This window comes from Stigmatopora argus, chromosome 9 (assembly GCF_051989625.1).
Source record: "Stigmatopora argus isolate UIUO_Sarg chromosome 9, RoL_Sarg_1.0, whole genome shotgun sequence".
NCBI classification, from domain to species: domain Eukaryota; kingdom Metazoa; phylum Chordata; class Actinopteri; order Syngnathiformes; family Syngnathidae; genus Stigmatopora; species Stigmatopora argus.
The window spans coordinates 1,851,816-1,872,508 of NC_135395.1; the positions used below are offsets into that span (position 1 = coordinate 1,851,816).

The following is a 20,693-nucleotide window of genomic DNA, read 5'->3' on the forward strand; positions in this document are numbered from 1 at the left end:
ATCGGTTCATCTGTGTTAATATCCTGGTGGCTTTCAATGCGTTCTTTAAATTGACTAACAAAGTTTTTGGGCCTTAAAAGCCCAACAGATGGATGATTAAAAAAATTATGAGGATTGTGAACTCTCTTGGGGATTGTTTATTTTATTTTTTTCAGTTTTTGCTTCATTATTAAGTAAGTGGAATTATTCACAAATGTGAAATACTTCATTAAATGTCCATTTTAGCAGAAAGCATCAGAGAAGATAGACTGAAATTGGATTGAAATAACATGGGAAATGCTTAAAATGCGTAAGAATCCTTTGAAAATGTTTACTTAGTGAATTATACATGATAAAATCCTGCAAATATAATGAAAAATAAAGTTACTGTTGAATAGAAAATAGAATTTGCGGTCCAAAACATGGGAAATGCTTGAAATGCATAAGAATCAATTTTTTATGTTTACTTAGTGAATTATACACGACAAAATCCAGCAAATATAATGAAAAATAAAGTTACTGTTGAAAAGACACTCGAATTTGTGCTCACAAATTGCATTGCATTCGCTAGATGTCACTATAATCACATCTTGCAGGTAACAAATTCATTATTAAATGTTCCTAAATGTATTTTTGTTCATTGTAATTCACACATCATTATTTTCCATATTTTTATGAAAAAAAATGAAAAATTAATTTAAATTAAAAAAAAACATGTCCCTAATAACACGCTAAGGATGTTGTTTATGTTGGTATCGTTGTTTTTTTAACTTCATAATATTTAAATTACTGTTTACGGAAGATGTTCAATTGATTCAAACTGGAATGAGTGGCTGGGTTCAATTCCATTGACGGAGATGGACGTCCAATCCATTTTGGCTGCCATCTTCTCCCCCCCCCCCCCCCCAAAAAAAAAAATTGGACTGGACGTCTATCGTCGTCCATTAAACGATTGACGTATAAACGGTTAAAAGCAATTTATCGTGGGGGTCGCGCGTCATCGCTCGTGGGCGTGGCTTATCGCTGGAATTATGTTCCACTAAGCCGCAGAAGAGCTCCAGTGTGACACGAGCAGGCGAGATGGAAACCGTTCGGATGTTCTTGTACAGCTTCCTCGTCTCTCACTACTTGTGGAAAGTGGGCTTCATCTTGTGGCTCTTCATCAACGGGACCCCCACGGATCTCACTAACTATGGAGTGCCTCAATGAAGTTGGCGAGGACCAGCGCACCGATTCGCGTCCGCCTCCGGGTTTGAGTCCGAGTCGTTGGTGATGGACTGTTGTGAAATTCTTGCGCTTCCTCTTCTGCAGGATTTCCGTAGGAAATCTTTCACGTTAGACTCGAGGCTGACATGCACCATCTTTTGGTAATCATGGAGTAGCCAGTTTTTAGTTTAGAGCGTGCGTAAACGGCTTGAACCTGGCAGTTTTTTATTTGATTTGATTTGATTTTTTAAAATTATTATTATTATTTTTTGGTGGGGCTGTTTCATCCATCCATCGGGTTGGTTCTCGCCAAGTTGAACTTGGAAGACGTCAGCCATGGCTCTGCCAGATAGCAGCATATCCACGGAAGAGCTCCCTTTCCCGGAGATCGTGGAATTGAACGTCGGCGGCCAGGTGTACATCACCCGCTACTCCACGCTCACCAGCGTTCCGGGCTCCCTTTTGTGGGAGATGTTCAGCCGCAAGTCGGCCAAAGGCCTGGCCAGGGACACCAAAGGCCGATTCTTCGTGGACAGGGACGGCTTCCTGTTCCGCTACATTCTCGACTACATGCGGGACCAGCAGCTGGTCCTCCCGGACCACTTCCCTGAGCGCGGGCGCCTGCAGCGGGAGGCCGAGTTCTTCAACCTGCCCGAGCTGGTCAAGCAACTAGTGCCCAAGATAAGCAAGCAGAACTCCCTCGGCGACGACGGCTGTCCGAGCGACCCGGAGGACTCCTCGCCCGGGGCGGACGTCGCCCGGAACCTGAGCGCCCTGGGCGCGGTGGCCTGCGCCGGCCCGCCGCCCGCCTCGGCGGACGGGGGGAAGACGTCCGGCTTCATCACCATCGGCTACCGAGGCTCCTACACCTTGGGCCGCGACAGCCACACCGACGCCAAATTCCGACGAGTGGCCCGCATCATGGTCTGTGGGAAGACGTCCCTGGCCAAAGAGGTCTTCGGCGAGACCCTGAACGAGAGCCGCGACCCGGACCGCCCGCCGGAGCGCTACACGTCCCGCTACTATCTCAAGTTCACCTTCCTGGAGCAGGCCTTCGACAAGCTGGCCGACACCGGCTTCCACATGGTGGCCTGCAACTCCACGGGAACCTGCGCCTTCGCCCACGAGCAGACGGACGACAAAATCTGGACCAGCTACACCGAATACGTGTTCTACCGTGAGTGAAGCTGTCCAACCTCCCCCCCCCCGTGCCCCCCGTAGCCCTGTCTGCAAGTGTCCCCTTCCACTTTGAGCCCTCTCTCAAGTAGACTGTATGTAGATGTTCTGCCCCAGACTCCGCGCAATTCTTCCCACGAACAGTGACTCTTTGAACCTTCTCCCACCCCTCACCCCTCCTCCAACCTCCAGCTTTAGCCCCCCGTCTCATCTAGCTGTCTGCAGGAAACGGACCTTTGGCGTGAAACCCCTCTTGACATTCCATCCGCCTCCTTGAATGAAGCAAAACTGTTTCTATGATTTCGCTTTGTTCAAAATATTGGAAAAAAGGGCTTCAAATGAGTGGTCATTGGGGGGGAGAACATTTGGGTATCTCCAAATACAATTTGCGATACAAGGCTCTCCATTACGGACCACCTGGTCAAGAAATCAGGCTTTTACAATACAACGATTGACGATAAAAACTTTATTATCGGAACATTCTTCGAAAGAAATGTGTTTTCATACTTAACCCTTTGCCCCATTGACAATGATAGACGTCTAATTCGTTTAAACTGAGAAGGCTGGCTTTAAACGCTCATGTTTGAGTGCCATTGACGGCGCTAGACGTCCAATTGATTTGGACTAGGAAGGAACGAAAAAACATAGTTAACATAGACACTATTTCAGTGAAAAGTTTTGGTTTGGTTAAAGATTTCGGTACTGAAACCTTTGTATAACAGCAATACTATATTATTACATGGTTGATTGCCATTGACAGCGCTAGACGTCCAATTCATTTGGACTGGGAGGGAGCGAAGAAACATAGTGAATATAGAAACTATTTCAGTGAAAAGTTTTGGTCTAGTTAAAGATTTCGGTATTGAAACCTTTGTATAACAGCAATACTATATTATTGCATGTTTGAGTGCCAAGGACGACGCTAGACGTCCAATTATTTTTGGGACGAAGGTTCCTTTCGAGGATGAGTTAAATGTAGATACAATTCCAGTGGTTGTTTTTGATCTAGTGGACCATTTTGGAAGCGTAGCCTTTGTAATATATCATAATATGGATATATTGTCCCAGCCCTAGTGGGCATCTTATTCTTCTGAGTCGAAATAAATCAGTTCGATAATTCAACTTCGAGGGGGACGCGAGCGGTATAAGACGCAACATGTCCTGGGATTTTACGTCCCGGGATCGTGCAGGGGGGATATTATTCATTAGTTTCAAAGATATTGCCATAAAAGGCTAAAAAAGAAAAGCAGAGATGGTAGTAGTAGAAAGTGCATCGATTGTGCAACAAGAGCTTTTAGTAGTTTAATCAGGCACGCTAGAACGGACGCGAGGGGGGTGAGAATTGCGCCAGCAGGTCGCTTAATATTTGTCGTTTTGTTGACGTTCTGTGGCTCGACAGAAACGGTTTCATGTCAATATTGTTTGAAACTGTTGTGTAGTTGAAGTGAATAAACGGAAACGGTTCGATGGCGCTTTATAGTCAGCCTGTGTCGTTTTTTTTTTTGTTCTGTGCCGTAGCTTCGCCGCTGCTCGAGAAAGGTCAGCACATCGTAAACATACCTCAAACTCCAACAGCTGTAAACACAGTCTGGAAAATAGTTGAAGCACACACGCTGATGTTATATGAACAACTATTTAGTATGGGAAATATTTGGCCTTCAGGGTTTTCGTCTGATGTTTGTTGTGAAATGTGTGATTAAACATCCGCGTCAAATGTTAGAGCTGGCCGCAAAGACGTTGAAAACAAGTGTTGAACTAAAAGACTTGTCCAATAAAGGATGTTCTTTCTTTTTCATATGTATTTGGGATCGGAAATTATGTCTCAGATTCGCATTCAGTGCAAACAGCAGGGAATTTTGTTAAAAAATAAACCGGATGAGTATCCTATCTCATCTAGCCTAGTGTAAATTTGACAAGTAAGGATATAAGGATTTTTCCTACTAACCAAAATGTTAACTTTTTAAATAACTCATTAACAGTGATAGACATTCAATCCATTTTGACTGAGATTGAACAAACGGTGGCTGCCAACCCCCCAGGTCAAATTGGATTGGACGTCAATCGCTGTCAATGGCACTGAAACATGATCTCTTAATATAGTACTGTGCAAAGATATTGTAACATTAATAACTACTTAAGGATGACATTTTTTTGACACGTGAAAGTTACATAGAAATTATAATTAGATCAATATTTGAAAAGAAACAGACAAAAGAATACCTTAAATAAATATTATGTAACAAATGGTAAAATAATTGATTCTCATACTACACTTTGAGAATTACGCTATAGACAATTCTCACATAGGCGCCATACATATTTTTTATTACACAAATTAATGCATAAAACAAAGTGGGCAGATTACAATACAACTTTGAACACATTTTTTTCCAAAACTGGGAATTTAGAGACATGATAAGGCCACTCCAAAACAGATTGTGTAACCCTAATTTTAGCCAGATTATTGGTTCCAATTCTGAGTAAAAGCAGATTTTGTCTAATGTCAATACAAAACCGCATCAAACTGGTGGCTATTATATTCCAGTTGAACAACAAGTTATGTACTGGCGAATGTACCTTAGGTGAGATAAATCCTTGTGTAAACCTCTGACTCATGTAACACAAGATTATCACACAGCAGCAATTCTCCACGCGGAACCTGATCTTTTTTTTGACCAAGATGAAAACATTCATCAGCATTGGGAAACGACGAATGAGATCGGAACAAAACAGCCGCAAAGTACATAGGGCTCCCCTCTTGGAAAACAAAGAGTCCTCTGGGAACGAGTCTGTGTTATGCCTGCCGTGTCTCCAAAAGCCCAAAGCAAACAGGCAGCATTCCTCTGTCACTGCGCTCGGCCTCGCGCCCCAAAAGGAAAAAATCAGTTTTACAGCCTGCTGAATCATAATGAAGTAAGATTTATACAGAAATGGCCACTGGTGTCAAACTTAAGGCACGGGGACCACATCTAGCCCGCCGCATCATTTTGTGTAGGCCGTGTATTTCAGCATGTGCACATGGACTTGATATTTGTTTGCTTTGCAAGAATGAAATTTAATCATTTCAGGGACAGTGGACAGCTATTCAAAAGTTGACACTTGAGACCTTGACACTTTATAGGGCAAGTTCCTATTTTTGGGGGAATTTAAAACAACTTCATTAGTAGAAATTACTTTTTTTATCATGAAAAAATATTAATCTTGATTGGATAATTAAATATAGGGATTTTTTATAATTATAAATGCATGAATCAATTAGTACATTGATTAAAAAAAGCTAAATTAGTAGTTTCTGGGATGGTGTTCACTATAGTGGGCATCTATTCGAAAGTTATCCGTAGATTAACTCTTATACTGCCAGCACACACGCACGCACACACACACACACATATATATATATATATATATATATATATATATATATATATATATATATATATATATATATATATATATATATATATATATATATATATATATATATATATATATATATAATCAAGAGAGAAATTAAAAACACTTATTAGCATCAATAGATGGCATTTCTACTGGGAGGGGCTGCAAACCATCTTTCACTTGCAGCCCACCAATCAAAAATAAATAAATAAAATTATATATATATATATATATATATAAATATATATATATATATATATATATATATATATATATAAATATATAAATATATATATATATATATATATATATATATATATATATATATACATATATATATAGTATAAATATAACAGAACACAAGCTATTTATTTTACCTCAGATCCTAAATAAAAAGCATGATTTCCCATCACCTGATCAGATTCCTATGCCTGAATATTGAAAAAAAAGAACACTACACAGAGTTCAACATTCTCAAGGACTTCACAACAAATTCACGCCAGGCTACTTTGACAAAGTCATTAGCACAAAGTTGCCGAGTCACGTGTAAAGTGTGAAATTTTCCCCTCTGGTGTCTTAGTCCGCCATTTTGAACCGACGCGGGACTTGACATTCAACAGTAGACGAGCTGGTCATTCTCATCTCGCTGAATCGGTGATTGCCGATGACGTAACGGCTACATTTGCACGTTCCATTAAAGCGGGGAGAATTTGCGCTTTACGATTCAGCTGCGAAACCCCAAGGCGGAAAGAAAAAATATGGACCGGTCTGTTCTCGCCTCCTCCCGGCGGCCATTCGCCCCTCGTCACGTTCCCCCTGCTGTCATTGTCATCCACATGGCAGAGCGGCTTTCGTATGATCGCCTTGTTTCTCAGCCAGCTGGGTCAGCGATTTCCCTATTTGGATAGCAGGAGGGGATGTACATCAAAGGGGAAAAGGGGCTTGGAAAGTGGGCCGAGGCGGGGGAAGCGAAAAGACGGAAAAAAGGAAAGAGAGAGAGAGAGGGAGAGAGAGAGAGAGAAGTGAGGTGGGGATAAGAAAGCATTTTGCAAAGAATTTCCTCCTTCTTAAAGCTATGCCTGCATGAAGTAAGACTGTTTGTTCTTCAGAGAGGAAGAGACAAGTGGACTCCAAAAGACGGGCCTGCGATTGTGTTACACCAAACAGATAAAGAGCCATGAGATTAGCCGGCATGTTATGTGAGTCATATCGATTTACGATAAAATGACATCACCAGAAAGTAAGAAATTTGATATTAGCATGACAGTGAGTTAGTTTTATCATAAAACCAGGTTTTCCAGGAGGGAACTTGTTCGCCACAAGACTGAATTTCACGCTCGTTTTTTTCTCCCTCATCTTACCGCACATCCGCACATGTTTATTTAGGTTGTGGCTCATCTGTGGCCAATCACATGGACAAATAACCATTCGTATTTCCTTAAGTGTTCCATTTTTGTGGCAGTGTGCGTCACGAAAATAGATCTAAAAAAATTACACATTGTACAGCATCTGTATGTTATTTCTAAGTAGATGGAACACTGTAAACAATACTGCATATTTTACAGATACTCATAAAAAGTGTATTTAATTAATCAAAACAGCCCCCCAAAAAGTTTTATTTAGTGTCCATACCAAGAACAAGAACAAGTGAGACCTTTAGTGGTCTAAAAAAGTAGTTGATAATTAATATGTGCACAAAGTTTATAAATCATGAATGATAATATATAACGTATTTTGAGCCTGTTTTTAGAACGGTGCACCCATCACTAATCAGGAAGTAGCTCTCAGTTTCCAAAAGGTCGGCGACCCCTGGATTAGCCTAACATCACCTACTGGGATAGGCGCCAACTCCTCACCACCCTGAGCAGGATAAGTGGTGTTGAGAATACTTAGATGTATAAAATTCTAGGGGTTAAACAGGAATCCCCTTTTCACATTTTCTCTCCAAACACAAAGCATGCATTCATTTTTGGGGCGATTCTAGGGACATCTTAAACAGGCAGCTGCATCAGACATTGACAGCATGATGCTCATTCAAAGCGCCGGGCTGCAACCATCTGCATCTCTTTGCTTATTCATGCCTTCTCAAATGCTTCAGCTGCCACTTTGGGATCCGTAAAGCATCCCGTTAGGTTTGGCAGTCGGAGAACAGGTTCCTCGCCTTTTTGGGTGAGTGCGCTCAGAGTTCGGGGTGCTCCAGGGGCTGCGCTAGGGCAATGCACTTCCCACTTTACCATTATGCTGAGCAGGCAGTTGGCACCAATGAAGCCAAGACAAATCCAGACCGGACGGAAGATGTGTAGTTATGCCAATGATTAGGAGCTGTGATTGTCTTGTTTATAACTCGTCATTGCCATCTTTCATAATACATTTATACAAGCATATGGCACATGCTCCATTTTCATCCGCCTTTCCCTCTTGATAGCAATAATCAGGAGATCGGAGCATCTATGCTACTTATAAACTGGGAGGGGAGAGCAACAACTAACGTTGGCAATGGGAGTCCCGGCTGTGCATTAGCGCTATCATTTTCCCCATCAACATGTCACTCAATTGCGTAAACGTCTGCTCGCTTTTGTTGCATCGTTGAACTATCGAGTGCGTATATCACCCTTGACGACAAACACCCACGCTCGCATCTAAGCTTCCGTGCAGCCCCATGCGACGACATTGGCTCCCAGCATCTTTATCTTATTGTGCGTCAGAGTATTTTTTGTGGACCAGGCATTGAGCCAGATGTGTACCTACACTGCACGGTTGTGTCCTCCAGCATGGGTACTACATGTACTTCCCCATATATGATCAATATGTGTGCCAGGGTACGCAGGGGAAGTCAATATGACATTTTTGAATTGGGGTACATGTGAGAATGTTTTTTTTTTCATAAGTGGGACTGACGTTACATTAAAGATCAGCAACTATTAAGTGTAAAGATGTTTAAAAACGTATGTTTGTGTTCGTTGCTGATGGTGAAATCGGGCGTTTTATATTAGTGGCCTATGAACGCTTTGCTCCGTGACCGGACGTTTGGTCGCCGGACGTTTGGTCGCCCAGGTGAATATAATTTTGAGAGCTGGTTTCAACAGAGATATTTAGATATTAAACTCTCTCTCATGAATATAATTTTGAGAGCTGGTTTCAACGGTGAACTCTCTGTCATGTTGTCAAACGTTCAGCGACCAAACGTCCGGGCGACCAAACGTCCGAGTACCCGCTTGCTCTGTCTTGAACGCGACTTTCAGTGGAAATCTCTGGTATTGTGAGATTTTAAAATAAATTCATTTTAACACTCTGGATCAGGGGCGCTCACACTTTTTTTGCTCCAAGATCTACTTTTCAATGCATTTAGTTCCACAGACACTTTAACCAATGGGGGTTGTGCTGAATCGAGAAGCACCCAACTGCAATCCACTGATTGCACTTCTAACATACCACATTCGTGGAAAGGTATCACACTTGACTTACTGCAGGGGTGTTTAAACCTTTTTTGCTCCAAGATCTACTTTTCAAGGAGTTAACCTTCCACGATCTAACTTTTTACAGGCCACTGACAAAGCTGAGCAATTATGTAATGATATACCTCACATTAGACTCTATCAACACGAATGGAAGCGGCAGGGATTTTGTTCCTTGTGTAGGATTTTTACCCGTTTGTCTTAATCCATTCGCTGCCATGGTGGTCTTATCAAAATGTGGTAGGGTCTGCCCTCCTAGTTCAAATTGCAAGTCAATTTCATTCTATTTATGGTGACTTGTGATGTTGGAAGGAAGCCTAATTTCTTGGCATGTTAAGTTGATTGAAGACTAAATAGTCCATAGTCCACCCACAGTGCAGGTGTGCACCTACTGAGAAGGAAATGGACCAAAATCCCCACCGCTCTTGCAAAGGATCCTAAATGGCATTTAAATTATGAGAATGAAATGAAACAATTTTAAGGGGGCGCTAACAAGGGGGTTGTAGCAGATTTGGTATTTACAATATTTATTGCTTTTTCCCTCTTGTGGCTGCTACACAATATTGCCTCTTGCCCCACAAGAACCACAAGAACCATCGCTGTGTGCTTAAGAGAAATTTATGATTGTGCCAAGCAATGGCATTAGGTAAACTAACCGGTCTGGGGAGACTGGTGGCATGTTTTGTGAGAAAAAGATCAATCAATAAAGATGCAAATTAGTTGAGACAATCTCAAAAGAAACAAACAAAGAGGCAAAGAGAAGACAAAAATGACAGTTTGTGGGACTTACATATCTCTAAAACATTTATTTTGAGCTTTATTTTTAAATATGCTATTTTACATTTTACTCCATTTATTCATTCATCCATTCATTTTCCATACCGCTCCTCCTCACAAAGGTCGTGGGGGTGCTGGAGTCTAACCTAGCCAATTTTAAGCAGTAGGGACACTCTGAATTGGTTGCCAAGCAACCACATGGCACAAAAACACCAACAAACAGATGTGCCATCGCACACAATTTTTTTTTCCAGCCAAAGGAAACATGCAAAACAAGCTTTTGTTTCTGAAAGCTGGTACAAGTGCGTTTCACACGGAACATTGTGCACATTTGTAAATGATGCTTTGCCTAAAGGTATGTCAAAGTGTAAGCAACAGGTTGGAAATGTGTCACTGTTAGCTGTTGCTAGGCTGGGATTCACCTCCCAGCCATCTGGAGACTGGTTTTCTAATCTGCCGGTCTAATTATCAGTAATCTGAAAGGGTCAGCTTTGTCCTTGGTACTGCAGTCCTTCCTCTCATCTTGTCTGCAGCGTGAAAAGAGATGAACTGAAGCCCTTTGATAAATATGCAACGTGTGTCCAAATATTTCCTTTTTTCTCAGACTGAAATGAAAAGCTTTATTAGTTAGATAAATGATGGTTTTTCTTTCACTCCAACACTCCGTAGGACAGCAGCTCAGGCATCTCGTGCCGTTTTGTCACTCATTTTGTCAACATGATCTGGTCCGACAGCATTGTAATTGCTCAGAGTCTACCGACTGCGCACTAACGAATTTTTGATTCTTTTCATCCCGGCATGTAAATTTAGAGCCGCGTCAAAACGTCTAATTACACGCCCACGTGTTTGTGCTCTGATGGTAATCAAAGAGAAAAGCCTGTCAGTGGTAAGACTAAAGGTGGCCAGGCCAAACATACGAAGCATTTCACAAAGCACATGTTACGATTCGTGAGCTACACTCTCAGTAATTACATGGAAAACAGTTAATAGGGGCCAAAATGTTATGAGGGGGACTATATAGGTACTGTACAGTCACACACTGTGGATGAAAGGCTTTCTTACTGCTCTTAGACACGTAACAATCCACTTTGGCTCTGCCTCCTGAACACCGTAGAGACGTTTCCATGGTGATGCCGTCATCCTTGTGTTTGCCATTCTGCTGTCGTCAGGTCACAAAACATCAGCAGATACATGGAAGTTTTCTAAAACATGGGTTAATGGTCATTCTAGAATTAGAGGTACATGCTGTTCAATAAATTTGAAGTCATATAGCCAAATATTGTAAAAACAACAAAAAATCATGTTTTTTTACTGTGTCTGTATGTTGAACTAATCAAGCATTTGATAGTTCATTCCTTCAATATAAATCTGAAAACTAAAGATTTCTTGGTGAGAATTGGGAACATTTTGGCAAATGTACCTCGTCTGTCGAGAGGCAGAACAATTAAAAGGCTACGTGGAAAGAACCTGGAAATTCACCTGATGCCACTTTTGAGGAAAACTACCACATTACTGCCAGCATTTTGCTCGCAGGTGTAGGAACAGTCCTCTGAGATGTTCCATTGTTTGACTGACATTTTGAGGGCTGATGTTGAAAGAAGATACGTACAATTTGGACCTCCACTAAGCATTGTATTGTGCAAGTACCCTTCAAATGCTGCCACTATTCAACACACTGCTCAGCCTTTTCAGCAAGTGCACACATTGCTGGCAGTGAAGCTTTTCTCAATTAGCATTGTGCTCCTTTATCTCCAAAAGAGAAGAAAGTGTGTGCATGGTGTGCACTTCACATTTAAAATACTCAATGTCTATGTGGCAGTGCAAATTTCATTCCTTGTTGTTCCTCATTTAAAACTAATTCTACTAAAATATATAACAAAGAATGTTATGAATAATAGAGAATACTATAAGGTGCTAGCAAACTTTTAATTTTTCTTCTGTCGGTTCTAACCGATTCATTATTATACTGACAATATTAGTGTTTCAAAATGAATTAGAATGAGTAATGTATTCCATTAGTAGCTCCCGTACCTGGCACTACTATGTGGTTTGACACAACTAATTTAGATAATAAATTAACCGTGTAACGTGTTAAACTTGTATGCATTTTCATTTTATGGAGGCATTATTTTTATCTTAATGACTCTCTTGTGAGCTCACATAGTTTAACTCTTTTGCTCCCATATTTACTGGGAAAGCCTGGAAATTCAACCAGTTGGAATTGAACCCTCGCTGTCAGCACCAAAGTCAGGCGAACAAACCACTACACCATCAGGTGGACATATACAAAAGGACACCTAATATCCAAACATTTACTTCTATTGAGGAGTATAATCGACAATTCAGTTTTTCAATCGTAAATATCATAGTTGACGTTGATGCTCCTTTATTTTGAATTTTAGACTCGCTAACATAAATGCAACTATTGCAGTGTCAAACCTATTTTTCAAGGTGAACAACATAACAAACCTTCCCGAGGAGGTTCTTTGACATTAAGGTGCTAAATGTCAACGGCGTTAACACATCGGAGCTGCTAATAGCAAATATGATGGCGACGGAACAGCGTGACACATTGCACAGATTGCCAGAATGCCAGAGTGCTTATGTGAGAAAGTACACTGGCTTTTGCATACATCCCTGCAGAAGTGGCCTCTGGGAGAAAAAAAAAGGTTGAGTGCTCCCTTTTGCTGTTCTCCTTCACAAGGCTTAGCGATGGAGGAAATTATGGAGCCCATCCCCCATTGGATTATTCCTCCGACACTGCTAAACCCCCATACTCCCACGGCCTGGCATCCTCAAACACGTATTCATTACAGCTGATTTGAAATGCACTGTGCACACTTAGGCAGCGGGTGGAGAACATGTTCCTCTTTAGCCACCTTTCTTTCTTTTTTTCTTTCTGTCTTTATCTATACCACTTTCAAATGCCTGGCCATGCACCGAGTATAAAGACATCCACACACTCACATGAAAACTCCCACACATTAACGACAAACGCATAAGGTGGACGACGTTATGCCTCGTGGACTCTGTCACGTTGATGTGCGGAGAAAAGACATTAGTGTTGCACCGATAAGGCACTAAAATGACAACAGTGGTATCTGGAAGTATTACAGAATATGAACTTTTGGAAATTGAGTTTCCAACCACTTGTCGCCTTATCCTAAAAACGCAAACTACGGACAACGCCTTGATGACAGACGTGTGGCAACAAATCACCCATCTGTTGGGAATTGATATGAATTTATCTCTAGTAGACTGAACGTTCGTCATGTGCTGCCATCCCTCCCTCTCCAAGTAGATTGGACATCTAGCGCCATCAATGGCAGATTATAACCGAAGTGAAGTGTGCGACCAAGCGTGACTGGACGTTTGGTCACCGGACGTTTGGTCGCCGGACGTTTGGTCGCCTGGACCCAAACGTCCGGCGACCAAACGTCCGGCGACCAAACGTCTGAGTCCCAAACAACACAGTCTACGCATCAATCAAAGCCAACAATGGCCCTGAGCAGTTTCACTGAGCCCACGTTCGAGTGTATGAGTTTATACGTACATGCGTTGTCCCTTTAAGAACCTACGTCAGTCAGGGTCTTAACAAGTTTTCCAACAAAACACAATAAAAGTACGGGAAATTTGGAGCTTTTCTTTAGCCTAAAAATTAATAGGGCATTAAGTATGACTAAATAATAATTCGCAGTTTGTATTTAGGGAATTTCAGCAACAATTTTAAATGGTAATTATCAATAACCTTCCAGGCGACCAAACGTCCGAGTACCGCAACCAAGCCATGAGAGTGAATTATTTTACAATCAAGTGAGTATTTAGTATTGCAGTATTCCTTCGCAATAGTATTGATGCGAAACTACGGCCAACCAATCAAAAGGTCTCTTCCCATCCCCTCTAAATGTGGCAGATTCAAATGTTGGATGGAGTAATTTCTTTGGGAAATGTACCTATATTGTGTGGCCAATGTTTTCTCGTTGTGTTTTGTTGGTATGGCAACAAACACCATTTGATAACCATCATTAATGAGCTGGTAATAACTTCAAATAATTAAATATGTCCCCGTACCTCATCGGGCCTATCACACTGCCCTGCACATGGTGATTTAAAAATGATAATACTAATGACAAAATTAGTTCTGAGGCCAAGACCAGTCTCGAGAGTTACAACACTAGAGAACAGAAATGAAATCACACTGAAGTGCAGCTGGGGTATGAACAGAAAAATGTACTACATAATGTGCAACTATTCACGCAAAGATGAGATTCGGTCTATTGTCAAAAAATGACTCCCTCGGCTTCTGTGAGAGGCTTTCACATTATCACGTACTCATTGCAGCATAGGGAATATACACATTAGGTTTTGTCTTATATTCCTATTGTCTCATTTTAGGGGTTATTTGCCCTCTTAAAGTCTCTCCAGCCCCTCACTGAGAGACAAAACATCTGTTATTTTCCAGCCACATGATGTACTTCGATTAGTTATACAAAATTAAAGCAATTATTTTGTTTTGTTTTTTAATTGGACTTATTACAAGGCAAAACACGTCCGTTACCCAGCAATCTTGCTTCGGGGAGGAGATAATTAAAGTTATTATCTCCCTACATTGTAATTTCTTGAAAAATATTGGCATAGCTTTTTTGCAATGTGGTATTTTGGAACGGCAATTGGCAGCCATAATTGCTACAGTTTGAATGTTAAATGCTCAAATGTGTTTATACTTATTTCTTTAGTTGTTCTTTGACTGGGCAATCGCGCATTATTTTTTGAAAACTTAAAGTACCTCCTACTGTACATGACCTCTGACTGTACTCATGAATGCTGCAGCAATACAACATTAGTATCGACGAATACTAAGAAACAATGTGTAAAATGTATGTTTGGAGAACTAGTTTCCAAGCCCTGGTTGCTGTACCCAGATGATCACCAGCTACACCCAAAATGATGATAAATATGCAATCATGTGGCGACCAATCATCCATTTACTTCAAATTTAAATGAGTTACCACTAGTAGAAAAAAATGGAACTCTAGTATGATACACCAGGTTTTTTCATGGAATAAAATATTGATATATCACATACTCTATAATACGTAATGCCACAATGAGTTAACGAGGACCCCAAAAACAGCTATCTTAAATGCAACAACATTGTGTTTATTTTTTTTCTTCAGGTGGTTCATCAGTGATTCCCAAGGCCAAAACAACTCCAGATTTCCAGACTCTCCCTGAAGAGACCGCACCCCAAATTGAGGCTGAATCGTCCTCGGCGGAGCACAACAGTACCGCCAACAAAAGCTATAGTGCTCGAACCCAGAGCCTCCCAGAAAGTAGCAGCTTCCCAATACCGGACATACAACCACCACCAGTACCCAAATCACCTCCCTTCACCCCCCCACTTCCTTCTCCATCACTTCCACCAGGAACCCCCGAACTCCCCCCGCCGCCCCCAAGCGTCCTTCTTCAGCCACCACCCTCCCCCACCACCGCCAGTCCTCCTTCAACTCCACCTCGCCCCAAAAGCCCCGATCGCCCGAGTGACCGCAACCTTAAGACGCTGCCCCGTCTTATCCTGCGAGAGAATGGCGGCCCCCCCGTGGGGGTCAATGAAGATGAGGAGAGGAAGATGCTGGAAGAGGATCTGAAGAAATGCATCGACGACTTCAAGAAGATCCGCATGCCCAAAGTTTTTCCAGATCGCAAGAGGCACTGGCAAAATGACTTGCTCAAGAAGTACAATGCATAGCATGAATCCAATACATTACATCCATTTTCTAGAGATAGTCCACTATTTTACCTATCACAGTTTATCTATCGCACACACACCCAAAAAATGTTCCTCTGACTCTGAATGACATGCGCTTGGCTTCAAAGATTAAATATTTTCAACAGTATACACCATTGACATTCTTTTGATGTTATTTCCGAAGCGTTCATTATACTATGCCATTTTCAAGAACAAATTCTGGGTGGGTTGGTCCAGTTCAAATTTGGGGAAATCAATTTTTCCTGAACAAATGATGACTTTTGAAAAAATATTAAAGGGCACCAATTTGAATGTTGGTGCCATTGACGATGCAAAATACCCAATCTAATTTGACACCCAATGAGTTAACAACAACTGGAAGTGACTTGAAAATGACCAAACATCAACAGGAAGTATCCCAAAATATAAACTATCAAAAAATATCAAAACCACCATTTAAAAATATCCTGCAAAAACGGTGGAAAAAAACACCCCCAAAACATGAAAAAAAAAATTAAACTGCTGAAAAATACAACAAACCAAACCAGTGAAAGCACTAGATGTCGAATTCATTTGAAGTGGGAGGGTTGGCAGCATAGAAAGATACAAGTATGCGTTTGAGTAGTCAAGTTCCTGTTGACAATCATCTAAAATGTCTCAAAATGTCTCTCTCTGAGACAGGTGATTAAACAGCTCTGCGGTTTTATCCATTTTTATGATTACATTAACTTCCAGCCCAGGAAGAGTTCAGCCAGAGAATGCAGTGTAGCGCAAATAAAATGGCTTGCTATCAAGGCCGGCCGGAGTGGCGCATTATAATGACATAACTGTGTGAACCTATGCATGAACTCATAAAAATGAGTGGTGTGTGCATACATGTTCGACGGTTGCATTTCCCATTCACCTTCTCGGGCTAGTCACATTTGCATTGCAGTCTTTATTATATAATATTAGACACTTGGGACGTGATATATGGATACACGAATGCAGGTCTGACATCGGTGCAGGATATAACTCCATTTTGCAAGCAGATCATCAAACAACATTTATTGATGTCGTCTTTTACTGGAGGTAGCAATAAAAGCCACCATAGATAACATTTGCATTGACACAATAATTTGTGAAAGGGAAAAAAAAGTAACGTTGCATTGGCCGGGAATCGAACCCGGGCCTCCCGCGTGGCAGGCGAGAATTCTACCACTGAACCACCAATGCAGATAAGGAGTACGCTCACATGTGCAATCATGTCGTATAACATTGCAACAATTCCAATCGCAAAAGGGATTGGCACTGAACCATGAGAGCTGACAGTTGATGCACAGAGTTGAGATGAATTGGACGTCCATTATTGTCAATGGCAGATGTTTAAATAGTAAATTCTGTATTCTGGATTTATTTTAGCAGTTCGAGGTTATCTTCTTCTCCAATAATTTGTTGGGGAGTGCATACTAAACTGTTTTTTCATCTACTTTAGAGTGTTATTGGGGGTCATAAACAATGTATCTGTTTATATTCATCTTCATATGTATAAACATTTTTTTTAAAAGGGCACTCAACATCCAAAGTGCAACAGATGCGCTCTTCTCTCTGGGGATTAACAAAAGATTAAATTCTAAAGATTTGCTCAAAAGAAAGCGAGTCCTCTCACAAGCTCTCACAGCCCTGGCCACGTGATGCTTGCTCTTCGCACTCCTGTCAACACTCCGGCCAACTCCAAATGGTTGCGGATTGAAAAAAAAAATCCATTGAAAGTTTGTGCTTGTTAGGTCAATCAAGTATTGCTTTGTCAACTCCCTTTCACGCATTTTTTTTTATCTTGCGGCCCTGGCTTGGGGAAGTGCCAGTCCCCTGTCTAGACTCAAATTCTATCAAAGCACATTCAAATGCATGCAGGGGAGATGGAAATAATGACTTTCCATTTTTCAAATGGTAGTTAAGTGCTGCTGTCACTGCATGCCACCAACTCATTTGCATTTGGACACTTCATTGCAAGGCCCGACTGTGAATTTTCCTTTTTCTACTTTTCAACTCTCTGATGTTGGCCTTTCAACTTCCGGGCACGATGAGTTCTCTGAAGCCTCTGCACTTCTACAAAGAGAATGCTTTAGATTTCCTTTGAATAGACAAGGTAAAAAGTAGAGGGGGAACATTTTTAAGGATGGAGGATCAGACCTCAGAAGTGGGTCACCTGGTGGTTATGGGCTAGCCTTCATATTTTGGTTCCCTGGGATGTAATGGGATTTGTCTATTTTTCATTCAATTCTAACTGATGTGAAAGGAACTTGCAAAAACAACCCAAATGTTTTACTTTGTTTTGAATGTCTTTCACCTCTAAAATATAAAGAAATGACTATTTGGTTGCCATTAATGGCGTCCAATCCAAATAGATTTGAAATCAAGTTACAAAAGATAATGAAAATACATAACATAATAATAGATTGAAGCATTCAATACAAAATAATGGAATGATTAAATAAAAGTAAGCTTATGTATGCTGCAAGTTAGCAACAACTGGCATCTATATTAAAAAATATAATAAAAAAACAGCTACTGTGATATGGAACGTCTCTAATTCGTAAGAATAGGCACCAACACAGCAAAATTGAGACATTTTTAATTGGATCAACTCGTTATATACTACTAAAACCATATATCTTCACCGTAACATCTTATTTCTATAAGTTGGAAGAGTAGATAGTAGAGTCACAGTACAAGAGGCCCTGGGCTGGGGATACGTAACAAGTGTAACCAGGCCAGGAATTTTAGATTTATACACCAATAAGAATGATGTCCAACCATAACACTGACACTTAACTTCAAAGGATATGATGAGATCTACAACACGGGCTAAGCTTAGAGTCCAGAATTAATGTGTAAACTCAGGGCTATAAATCGTCAGTGGTTTCATTGAGTGCATCTGAAATTGGAAATCCATTTGCATGATCTGAATACGTAAAAGAGAGCCCAGGGCTGATCCCTGAGGCCTCATGTTCAGATTCAGCTTCCGTGCCTTCAAGATTTACAAGTTGGAAAAAAGATGAGGATTCTAATCCATCTGCGGATTTGATCTCATCAAGCACATTTGGAATTGACCAAGTACTGTGTTGTTCTTGGAAAGGAAATTGATAACGTATTTTTGAAGTGCCAACATCTTTATCCGTTTCTGCTATAAGTGTGACGTCTGGCGTTTCCATCTCGCTGGAGGGACGTGGGGTTGTGGTGAAAGTTGTTGAGTCGTGCAACACTCGGGATTTAGCAGGAGATAGTTCTTTCAAATGGCCATCCAATGTAGGAATGAAAATGCGTGCTAGATCTCTGGTGGGAAAAATATGTGGAGTTTCTATTCCGTCACATGTATTGATTTCAGAAAGTTTACTTTCTGTGTCTTCGGAATTCATGTGCGTTAAAACAGCTTGTGATTCTAATCTGTCTTTGGCTGTAAACTCGTCAACTACTCTTGTATTCCAGTTTATCAAATTGTTTGGTTCTTGCAGGGAGCAAGAAAACTTCCCCAAACTGACTTCATCATAATCCATGAGTGTGAAGCATGGAAAAACACTACGCAGATTCAGGATTTCATTTCCAGAATCGTCATTGGAATTGACTTTGCGAAAGGTACTCGATGAATTCTGATCCAGGGAATTAAGGGACCGCGCTATTGGACCATCATATGTAGCCAGTAACTCATAGCGTGGGATATCTTGGATGGTTTGTATTTGGGTTGCTTCTAAACCACAAGGATGGCTCCCAAAAATTGTACTTGGAATTTGGAAGGTATTGCAATTATAAGGATCCTGGAGGGAAAGTACTCCAGTCAGTGTCCCTGCCTCATCATCGCCAAGAAGACTTGGTTGTAGGAAAACTGATTTAGATTCAAAACCTTCAATGGATTTAAGTTCATCCATCACACCTGACATAGGCCAAGTTGGTGAATTGTAACGTTCACGGAAAGGAAAACTGGAAAGCATTTCCAAAGAGGAGTCTTCATCACTTTCATCAGTGTAAGGAACATAAACGGTTGGGTCCATGTATTCCGCATTGACGTTATCGCTGAAATCCATTTTATCAACTGAATCTCTGATTTTAAAAGTTGACTCCTGTCGAAGAGACATATCTTCCAAAGAGTCTTTGTATCCATCCAATTGTTGACTACATGGACTATATTGGGTTCCTGGAATATGAGCATCTTCTAAAATGTCAGCGGAAATGGTGTCCGAAATTGAAGATGGGGATTGACAGGAAAAAAATCCACCCGTTGGTGTCACTTGGTCATCCTCTTCAGATAAATCTTCAATGCCTTGAACGCATGGTAAAACAGCTGCAGATACATACTCATCTGTGGGTTTCCTCGGATTGAGTACAGTCAAAGGCGCAGTAATTGAATCAGGTTGTTCTTGAGAATGAGATTGTATTCCCACTGGAACATTATCTTCATCCAATAATGCAACATACCAACTATCTGGAGTTGAGTGCATAAATCCAGCTTCTGAAACATCACTGGAATCGATTTCCGATGTAGGGTCTAAATCATAAGGGGACTCCGTCTCAGAAAGTGTACTTTCTGTCATATTGAAATGTGTCAAAGCCTGTGACACTCTTTTGGTAAGCTCGTCGTCCCTGGGTAGGCATTCCAAGCCCTGAAAAGTTGTTAAAACTGCAGATTTAGTAGGCTTATCAGGAATAATTCCATCTAGCAAATCTAATGTAGGCCACATGATGGAAGCACGTGACTCTTGGGAAACAGTCCCAACAATCGGACTTTGCCAACGATTTGTAGATTCTTTTTCACATGGAATTGTCTCATTAAACATAATAGACAAGGAGGGATTTGTCAGATCTTTTGAAATGTTGAAAGTACTACTAGGTTTTTCTACAGTCTTTCTGGGTATTGCTCCCAAGCATACACTCTCTTCAGTTGGTAATGCATTTAGCTTTTGGGAAAGATCAGTCAAATT

At 41.0% G+C, this 20,693-nt stretch overlaps 1 protein-coding gene and 1 non-coding gene across 2 annotated transcripts; one reads left to right on the forward strand and one right to left on the reverse strand.

Moving 5' to 3' along the window:
* Window positions 1-1,040: 1,040 nt before the first annotated feature.
* Window positions 1,041-15,891, forward strand: LOC144082068 (BTB/POZ domain-containing protein KCTD12-like). Its single transcript, XM_077608899.1, has 2 exons — window positions 1,041-2,362; window positions 15,167-15,891. The coding sequence occupies exons 1-2, from the start codon at window positions 1,522-1,524 to the stop codon at window positions 15,736-15,738; spliced, it is 1,413 nt and encodes a 470-aa protein (XP_077465025.1). The 5' UTR covers window positions 1,041-1,521; the 3' UTR covers window positions 15,739-15,891.
* Window positions 15,892-16,882: 991 nt separating this feature from the next.
* trnag-gcc (transfer RNA glycine (anticodon GCC)) lies at window positions 16,883-16,953 on the reverse strand. The gene has a single exon. It is a non-coding gene; the product is annotated as a tRNA-Gly (tRNA).
* Between the last annotated feature and the right edge of the window lie 3,740 nt (window positions 16,954-20,693).